Source organism: Diachasmimorpha longicaudata, unplaced genomic scaffold (assembly GCF_034640455.1).
Source record: "Diachasmimorpha longicaudata isolate KC_UGA_2023 unplaced genomic scaffold, iyDiaLong2 ctg00000057.1, whole genome shotgun sequence".
Taxonomy (NCBI): Eukaryota; Metazoa; Arthropoda; class Insecta; order Hymenoptera; family Braconidae; genus Diachasmimorpha; species Diachasmimorpha longicaudata.
The window spans coordinates 1,496,509-1,506,835 of NW_026973896.1; the positions used below are offsets into that span (position 1 = coordinate 1,496,509).

General features: G+C 42.7%; 1 protein-coding gene across 1 annotated transcript; it reads right to left on the reverse strand.

Moving 5' to 3' along the window:
* Nucleotides 1-6,610: 6,610 nt before the first annotated feature.
* Nucleotides 6,611-10,077, reverse strand: LOC135171624 (uncharacterized). Its single transcript, XM_064138252.1, has 2 exons — nt 6,742-10,077; nt 6,611-6,634 (listed from the first exon to the last, which is right to left on the reverse strand). The coding sequence occupies exons 1-2, from the start codon at nt 10,075-10,077 to the stop codon at nt 6,611-6,613; spliced, it is 3,360 nt and encodes a 1,119-aa protein (XP_063994322.1).
* Nucleotides 10,078-10,327: the final 250 nt, after the last annotated feature.

The window sequence follows — 10,327 nt, forward strand, 5'->3', positions numbered from 1 at the left end:
GTTTCGTTGGTTATCCGACGTGCTGAAACCGAATATGATGCCAGATTTCGTCTAAGTGCAGAAAAAAAAGTAATTCCCACGATGTCGTAAAAACGCATATGTATAATCGAGTTTTTCTCGAAGACAAATCGTTCCCACGCAAACATCGCGCATTGCACTCGTGTAGTTCGACGAGAAGAAGCTATTGCACGCGGTTTCATCGGCCTACGACCATGTGTACTCAAGTGATATGCCATCATATCGAACACGAATATCAACTTCGATGATTGAGTTTTTCGTGAACTGTGGTGGCGAAGATAACGATGTTGCATCAGTTTCCGTGGTTATTAGACGTGCTGAAACCGCATATGATGCCAGATTTCCTCTAAGTGATGCCAAACAAAGTGATTCCCACGATGTCGTAAAAACGCATATGTATAATCGATTTTTTCTCGAAGACAAATCGTTCCCACGCAAACATCGCGCATTGCACTCGTGTAGTTCCACGAGAAGAAGCTATTGCACGCGGTTTCATCGGCCTACGACCATGTGTACTCAAGTGATATGCCATCATATCGAACACGAATATCAACTTCGATGATTGAGTTTTTCGTGAACTGTGGTGGCGAAGATAACGATGTTGCATCAGTTTCCGTGGTTATTCGACGTGCTGAAACCGCATATGATGCCAGATTTCGTCGAAGTGCGGAAAAAAAACGTGATTCCCACGATGTCGTAAAGACGCATATGTATAATCGACTTTTTCTCGAAGACAAATCGTTCCCACGCAAACATCGCGCATTGCACTCGTTTAGTTCGACGAGAAGAAGCTATTGCACGCGGTTTCATCGGCCTACGACCATGTGTACTCAAGTTATATACCACCATATCGAACACAAATATCAACTCCTATGATTGAGTTTTTCGTGAGCAGTGGTCGGAAAGAAAACGATGTTGCGTCAGTTTCCTTGGTTATTCTACGTGCTGAACCCCAGTATGATGCCAGATTTCGTCTAAGTGCAGAAAAAAAAACGTGATTCCCACGATGTCGTATAAACGCATATGTATAATCGACTTTTTCTCGAAGACAAATCGTTCCCACGCAAACATCGCGCATTGCACTCGTGTAGTTCGACGAGAAGAAGCTATTGCACGCGGTTTCAACGGCCTACGACCATGTGTACTCAAGTCATATGCCACCATATCGAACACAAATATCAACTCCTATGATTGAGTTTTTCGTGAGCAGTGGTCGGAAAGAAAACGATGTTGCGTCAGTTTCCTTGGTTATTCGACGTGCTGAATCCGAATATGATGCCAGATTTCGTCTAAGTGCAGAAAAAAATCGTGATTCCCACGATGTCGTATAAACGCATATGTATAATCGACTTTTTCTCGAAGACAAATCGCTCACACGCAAACTTCGCACATTGCACTCGTGTAGTACGACGAGACGAAGCTATTGCACACGGTTTCATCGGCCTACGGCAATGTGTACTCAAGTCATATGCCACCATATCGAACACGAATATCAACTCCTATGATTGAGTTTTTCGTGAGCAGCGGTTGGAAAGAAAACGATGTTGCATCAGTTTCCTTGGTTATTCTACGTGCTGAACCCCAGTATGATGACAGATTTCGTCTAAGTGATGCCAAAAAAAGTGATTCCCACGATGTCGTAAAAACGCATATGTATAATCGACTTTTTCTCGAAGACAAATCATTCCCACGCAAACATCGCGCATTGCACTCGTGTAGTTCGACGAGACGAAGCTATTGCACACAGTTTCGTCGGCCTACGACCATGTGTACTCAAGTTCTATGCCACCATATCGAACACAAATATCAACTCCTATGACTGAGTTTTTCGTGAGCAGTGGTGGAAAAGAAAACGATGTTGCGTCAGTTTCGTTGGTTATCCGACGTGCTGAAACCGAATATGATGCCAGATTTCGTCTAAGTGCAGAAAAAAAAGTAATTCCCACGATGTCGTAAAAACGCATATGTATAATCGAGTTTTTCTCGAAGACAAATCGTTCCCACGCAAACATCGCGCATTGCACTCGTGTAGTTCGACGAGAAGAAGCTATTGCACGCGGTTTCATCGGCCTACGACCATGTGTACTCAAGTGATATGCCATCATATCGAACACGAATATCAACTTCGATGATTGAGTTTTTCGTGAACTGTGGTGGCGAAGATAACGATGTTGCATCAGTTTCCGTGGTTATTCGACGTGCTGAAACCGCATATGATGCCAGATTTCCTCTAAGTGATGCCAAACAAAGTGATTCCCACGATGTCGTAAAAACGCATATGTATAATCGATTTTTTCTCGAAGACAAATCGTTCCCACGCAAACATCGCGCATTGCACTCGTGTAGTTCCACGAGAAGAAGCTATTGCACGCGGTTTCATCGGCCTACGACCATGTGTACTCAAGTGATATGCCATCATATCGAACACGAATATCAACTTCGATGATTGAGTTTTTCGTGAACTGTGGTGGCGAAGATAACGATGTTGCATCAGTTTCCGTGGTTATTCGACGTGCTGAAACCGCATATGATGCCAGATTTCGTCGAAGTGCGGAAAAAAAACGTGATTCCCACGATGTCGTAAAGACGCATATGTATAATCGACTTTTTCTCGAAGACAAATCGTTCCCACGCAAACATCGCGCATTGCACTCGTTTAGTTCGACGAGAAGAAGCTATTGCACGCGGTTTCATCGGCCTACGACCATGTGTACTCAAGTTATATACCACCATATCGAACACAAATATCAACTCCTATGATTGAGTTTTTCGTGAGCAGTGGTCGGAAAGAAAACGATGTTGCGTCAGTTTCCTTGGTTATTCTACGTGCTGAACCCCAGTATGATGCCAGATTTCGTCTAAGTGCAGAAAAAAAAACGTGATTCCCACGATGTCGTATAAACGCATATGTATAATCGACTTTTTCTCGAAGACAAATCGCTCACACGCAAACTTCGCGCATTGCACTCGTGTAAATCGACGAGACGAAGCTATTGCACACGGTTTCATCGGCCTACGGCAATGTGTACTCAAGTCATATGCCACCATATCGAACACGAATATCAACTCCTATGATTGAGTTTTTCGTGAGCAGCGGTTGGAAAGAAAACGATGTTGCATCAGTTTCCTTGGTTATTCTACGTGCTGAACCCCAGTATGATGACAGATTTCGTCTAAGTGATGCCAAAAAAAGTGATTCCCACGATGTCGTAAAAACGCATATGTATAATCGACTTTTTCTCGAAGACAAATCATTCCCACGCAAACATCGCGCATTGCACTCGTGTAGTTCGACGAGACGAAGCTATTGCACACAGTTTCGTCGGCCTACGACCATGTGTACTCAAGTTCTATGCCACCATATCGAACACAAATATCAACTCCTATGATTGAGTTTTTCGTGAGCAGTGGTGGAAAAGAAAACGATGTTGCGTCAGTTTCGTTGGTTATCCGACGTGCTGAAACCGAATATGATGCCAGATTTCGTCTAAGTGCAGAAAAAAAAGTAATTCCCACGATGTCGTAAAAACGCATATGTATAATCGAGTTTTTCTCGAAGACAAATCGTTCCCACGCAAACATCGCGCATTGCACTCGTGTAGTTCGACGAGAAGAAGCTATTGCACGCGGTTTCATCGGCCTACGACCATGTGTACTCAAGTGATATGCCATCATATCGAACACGAATATCAACTTCGATGATTGAGTTTTTCGTGAACTGTGGTGGCGAAGATAACGATGTTGCATCAGTTTCCGTGGTTATTCGACGTGCTGAAACCGCATATGATGCCAGATTTCCTCTAAGTGATGCCAAACAAAGTGATTCCCACGATGTCGTAAAAACGCATATGTATAATCGATTTTTTCTCGAAGACAAATCGTTCCCACGCAAACATCGCGCATTGCACTCGTGTAGTTCCACGAGAAGAAGCTATTGCACGCGGTTTCATCGGCCTACGACCATGTGTACTCAAGTGATATGCCATCATATCGAACACGAATATCAACTTCGATGATTGAGTTTTTCGTGAACTGTGGTGGCGAAGATAACGATGTTGCATCAGTTTCCGTGGTTATTCGACGTGCTGAAACCGCATATGATGCCAGATTTCGTCTAAGTGCAGAAAAAAAACGTGATTCCCACGATGTCGTATAAACGCATATGTATAATCGACTTTTTCTCGAAGACAAATCCTTCCCACGCAAACATCGCGCATTACACTCGTGTAGTTCGACGAGAAGAAGCTATTGCACACGGTTTCATCGGCCTACGGCAATGTGTACTCAAGTCATGTGCCACCATATCGAACACGAATATCAACTCCTATGATTGAGTTTTTCGTGAGCTGTGGTCGCGAAGAAAACGATGTTGCATCAGTTTCCTTGGTTATTCGACGTGCTGATACCGAATATGATGCCAGATTTCCTCTCAATGATGCCAAACAAAGTGATTCCCACGATGTCGTAAAAACGCATATGTATAATCGATTTTTTCTCGATGACAAATCGTTCCCACGCAAACATCGCGCATTGCTCTCGTGTAGTTCGACGAGAAGAAGCTATTGCACACGGTTTAATCGTCCTACGACCATGTATACTCAAGTTATATGCCACCATATCGAACACAAATATCAACGCCTATGATTGAGTTTTTCGTGAGCAGTGGTCGGAAAGAAAACGATGTTGCGTCAGTTTCCTTGGTTATTCGACGTCCTGAAACCTAATATGATGCCAGATTTCGTCTAAGTGAAGAAAAAAAACGTGATTCCCAAGATGTCGTATAAACGCATATGTATAATCGACTTTTTCTCGAAGACAAATTGCTCACACGCAAACTTCGCGCATTGCACTCGTGTAAATCGACGAGACGAAGCTATTGCACACGGTTTCATCGGCCCACGACCATGTGTACTCAAGTTCTATGCCACCATATCGAACACAAATATCAACTCCTATGACTGAGTTTTTCGTGAGCAGTGGTGGAAAAGAAAACGATGTTGCGTCAGTTTCCTTGGTTATTCGACGTGCTGAAACCGAATATGATGGCAGATTTTGTCTAGGTGCAGCCAAAAAAATTTGATTCCCACGATATCGTAAAAACGCATATGTACAATCGACTTTTTCTCGAAGACAAATCGTTCCCACGCAAACATCGCGCATTGCACTCGTGTAGTTCGACGAGAAGAAGCTATTGCACGCGGTTTCAACGGCCTACGACCATGTGTACTCAAGTCATATGCCACCATATCGAACACAAATATCAACTCCTATGATTGAGTTTTTCGTGAGCAGTGGTGGAAAAGAAAACGATGTTGCGTCAGTTTCGTTGGTTATTCGACGTGCTGAAACCGAATATGATGCCAGATTTCGTCTAAGTGCAGAAAAAAAAGTGATTCCCATGATGTCGTAAAGACGCATATTGTTTTCACTCAAATTAATTGAATGAATTGTTTTATCTGGTAATTGAAGTCAATCACATAACACAGTTTTTAGTTCCACAAATGCTCACATATATTTAAAACACTTAAGGTAAAATACACTTTTAATTTCTTAAAAATATGGAATTGAGGGACTGGCTGTCCTGTGGGATAGTAAGACTCGAAAAAGGGGTGTGAAAAATATATCTATGTGTCGATTGACACGGTAAGGACAATACTGTCGATGTCTTCCCTTCCAATCCTCCTCCATTCGTCCTGGTGTCCGAAGTTTTCTTGAGGGAAATTGGAAGGGGTCTTCACTCTGCTGCTTATTGGCTGTCCCTTTTTTTTGAAGGGTCAGTCCGCGAGGACTGAGCCCCCTTTTTTTATAATGCACGTGGCACCACTTCAGACGACAACGAGAGAGTTTTTTTTGGGGTCATTCCAGTTTTATTAGCGGAAAAGGGTCATAAATCAAGAATTGTCTAGAATTCTAAGATTTCTAGACAGGGAAAGGGCATAAATTAGAGGATTATTGCAGAAAGGTAAATGTTGTGCGTGTTGAATTTGAGTTCCCCCAAATTCTCTCTCGCTGGCGCGTGAAATGCCCCCACGTGCACGAAACCTTTAGCCACGACTACCTAAATATCATTAAAATATTAATGCTGCTTATGTGCTAAATTAAATCATTAAATTATAAATAGAAATAAGCTAAACGATCATCTGGTCGTAACATACTCCCGCCGTTGAACACTGGGGTTCAACCGACTTATGCATCAACATCGATTGGCAATGGAGCCAGTTTGCGTACATTTCTTTTTAAATTACCATTATCTGTTTTCACAGTTACAACTCTGATTACGTTATCGTCTCCCGGATGTGTTTCGACAATTCTTCCCAATTTCCATCGCAGACTTGGAAGATTGTCATCTCTCAGAAGGACGAGTGATCCTGGCTTCAACTGGTGATCGCCCTTTGTCCATTTATTTCGAACATGTAAATGGTTTAAATATTCGTGATGCCATCTTTTCCACAAATCTTGTCGAATCTTTTGAACAAGGGCCCAGTTCGGAAGTCGGTTGGAAAGAGTGGTGGTCAGATCTCGTTCAGGTATAGTAGTGAGAGGTCGTCCCATAATTAGGTCCCCAGGGGTCAGTGGTCGTAAATCGTTTGGATCAGATGAACAAGGAGCTAAGGGTCTGGAATTTAAAATTGCTTCTATTTCAATGATTAAAGTATTAAATTCTTCAAAAGTAAATAAATGATTCCCTGTGATTCGAGTTAAATGATATTTGAATGATTTTACGGCCGCTTCCCAGAGTCCACCGAAATTGGGACTTAAGGGCGGCGAAAAGTGCCAATCAATACCTTGGTCTCCCAAGTATTGACTGACTTGATCGTGGAAATTTTGCTGATGGAGTTCTTCAATTATTTGTTTCAACTCTCGATTTGCACCCACAAAGTTTGTCCCGTTATCAGAATAAATATGTCTTGGTCTCCCTCTGCGTGAGACAAAACGTCTAAGTGCTCCGATGAATCCAATGCTGGTCAAATCGCTCACCAATTCCAGATGAACAGCCTTTGAGGCCATACAAACGAAAATTGCTACGTAAGCCTTCACCTGTTTTCTGTTTTGATGTTTTCTTTCCTTGATGGACATCGGTCCAGCATAGTCCACTCCTACATGTTGGAATACTCCTGATGAACTACTTGTCACTCTTGATGTTGGAAGATTTCCCATTGTGTAATTGACCTGGATTGGTCTGGCCCTGTTGCATTCAACGCATCGCCAAATTATTTTCCGAATCTGTGCTTTCCCACCCAAAGGCCAGTATCGTTGTCTCAAGGCATATAACGTAGTTTGGGTTCCGGAATGGAGATGAGACAGGTGATGTTCTCTGATGATGAGGTCAGTAACATGGTTATGTTGAGGTAATATGATTGGGTGTTTCTGATCATATAATATATTCGCGTGCTGTAGTCTTCCTCCCACTCGCCACAATCCTTGATCGTCGATGAATGCGTTTAATTGAGACATGTATTTTTGCTTGGTTTTCTTGAGATCAGACGGCCCTTGCTTCAAGTCGTTCGGAAGGGAAAGTGCTTGAGCCATCTTTATCATTTTTAATCTAGCCTCATTCCGCTCGTCAACAGAGAGTGGCCCCTTGGGAGTGTTGGTCTTTTTGCGACATGATTTCATGAACCGTAGACAGAGGGCAATAATTCTTTCAGCCTTATGAATGCAGGAGAATTTATTGAGGATGCCCTCATCGATGGTGATGTTGAGGCAGGTTTTAAATTCTTCTTCGGTCCCTGGAAAAATATCTAAGTTCTTCGGCCATTCTTCTTCTGGACCGTTCAACCACGTGGGTCCTACCTGCCACAGCGCATTGTTAGTGAAGTCTGCAGGTAGCTGACCTCGGGAGAGTGCGTCTGCTGGGTTATCGGCTGACCCAATGTGCCTCCATTCACAATGTTTGGTCCCCTTCTGGATTTCGGTGACTCTGTTAGCCACAAAGGTTTGTAACAGGTGTGGTGATTTACTGATCCAGTGTAGGGTAATCATTGAGTCTGACCATAGAACGACTCGTGAAGGATCGAACCTTATGGCCTTCTGCACTGAATTGTATAGCTCCACGAGTGTTAGAGCCGCACAAAGCTCCAGCCTTGGTATACTGATAGTTTTCAGTGGAGCCACTCGAGATCTCGAACAAAGTAGTTGCGTTTTAATTTGGCCATGTACATTGGTTGACCTAACATAAAGGCAGGCTCCGTAAGCAATGCTGCTAGCGTCGGCGAATCCATGAATCTCTAAATTGCCCATATCAGGTATTACTACGTGACGTTTGAAATGTATATTATTTAGAAGAGGTAGTTGTTGGTAATACTGGACCCATTGCGTGTAAATATTTGTGGGTACCGATTCATCCCATTCTATACCTGCTGCCCAGAGTTGTTGCATCACGTGTTTCGCAGTTAAGGTGGTTGGGCCTAGTAAACCTAGTGGATCAAATATGGATGCAATGTCGGAGAGTATTTCTCTCTTTGTGACTGGTTTTTTCTCGCTTGAAATCTTGTGGGAATAGTTAATGGTGTCGGTTTCTGAATTCCAAAATACTCCAAGAGTTTTCAGAGTTTTGTTGTCATTGATGAACAATTTCTGATTAATTGATTCCTTCGGCAGATGTCTGAGCAGCTCAGGATCATTAGATGCCCACTGACGGATATTAAGACCGCCTCGTTTTAAGCATTCAATGAGTTCTCTTTGAATTGATTGAGCGTCGGCTAAAGAATCGAAACCGGTCAAAAGGTCATCTACGTACATGTCTCGCAACAAGATTCGAGCAGCTTGTGGATACTGTTCTTCGTGATCTCGTGCGAGCTGATGCAAACTTCGGATGGCTAAAAATGGAGCTGCAGATAGCCCAAAAGTAACGGTATTCAACTGAAATGTGGTTATTTTATCGGTTTCGTCACGCCATAAAATTTGTTGATATTTTCGATCTTCTTCTCGTACCCAAAATTGACGGTACATTTTCTCGATGTCGCCGGTTAATACATATTTATGAAATCGAAATCTGAGTACGAGAGAAAAAAGATCGTCTTGAATTGTTGGACCAATCATCAATGCCTCGTTGAGTGAGACTCCAGATGACGTTTTCGCAGAGCCATCGAAAACAACTCGTAATTTAGTTGTAATACTGGTCTCTTTTATGACTGCGTGATGGGGTAGAAAAAGGCCCTCAGGATTTTCTTCTGACGCTTTTGTCATGTGTCCTAATGTTATGTACTCATTGATTACCTCTTCATAAGCTCGCCGAATACTAGGATTCTTTTTGAATTTGTTTTCTAGGCTATTTAGTCTTTTTTGAGCAATCTCTATGGACTGACCCAGTTTGACCTTTTTTTCATTGAATGGCAGAGCTACAATATATTTCCCTGACTGGTCTCTCCTCACGTATTTTCGAAAATGCTCTTCTGCTGCGATCTCTTCTGGGGATGGATATGTCCTTTTTGGGCCTTCCTCTATCTCCCAGAATTTCGACAGCATGTTGTGAAGCTGTACGTGGTGGACCTGTCGTGGAATTTCTTCATTGCATGCACTACTATCGCCTCCAATCACCCAACCTAATTGAGTCTTTTGTAAATATAAATTCGACCTACCCTGATTGTGCATTTTAATCTGTCCAATACATAATAGTGACAGCGTTGGACCGGATCCAAGAAGGATATCAATTGGTGCAGGTTTATAAAATTCAGGATCTGCCAACTTTATATTTTTTGGTATCTCTATTAGGTTTTTAGGAATCGGTCTGACCGGGACGAATTGTGAAATTGAAGGGATCGTTAAACAATCGAATTTGCCCTGATATTTACCGTCCCGAGATTGTACAGAAATCTTCAATTTCCACTTTGTGTAAGTAGTAAGTCCATTGAGCGTACCTACCGGAATGGAGCATCTTTTCCTTGGAATGTTTAATTTCTCAGCAAAGCTGTTGGTGATGAAATTTGATGTTGAGCCTGTATCCAGAAGTATTCGTCCTGCAACTGGGCTGCGACGATTGTTAAATACATTGGCCACGGCTGTGAGCAGAATCTGATTGCTGGGATGAGCTCCAATGAGGGTTATCTGTTGATCCATTCCGGTGGTTAGTTGTCAATTTTCATTATTTTTTAGATTCTCGCTGGTACCGTCAGAGCGATCGACATGGATCAGTGTGTTGTGGTTTCCGTCACAGAGTAGACATCCTCGTTTTATGTTGCAATCAGTCGTTTTGTGGTTATTGCGAAGGCAATTCTTGCAGAAACCTCCTGTCTCCACTGTACTCACCCGGGCATCGATTTTCATACGTTTAAATGTATTGCATTTGTATAAGGGATGAAGTCTCTCA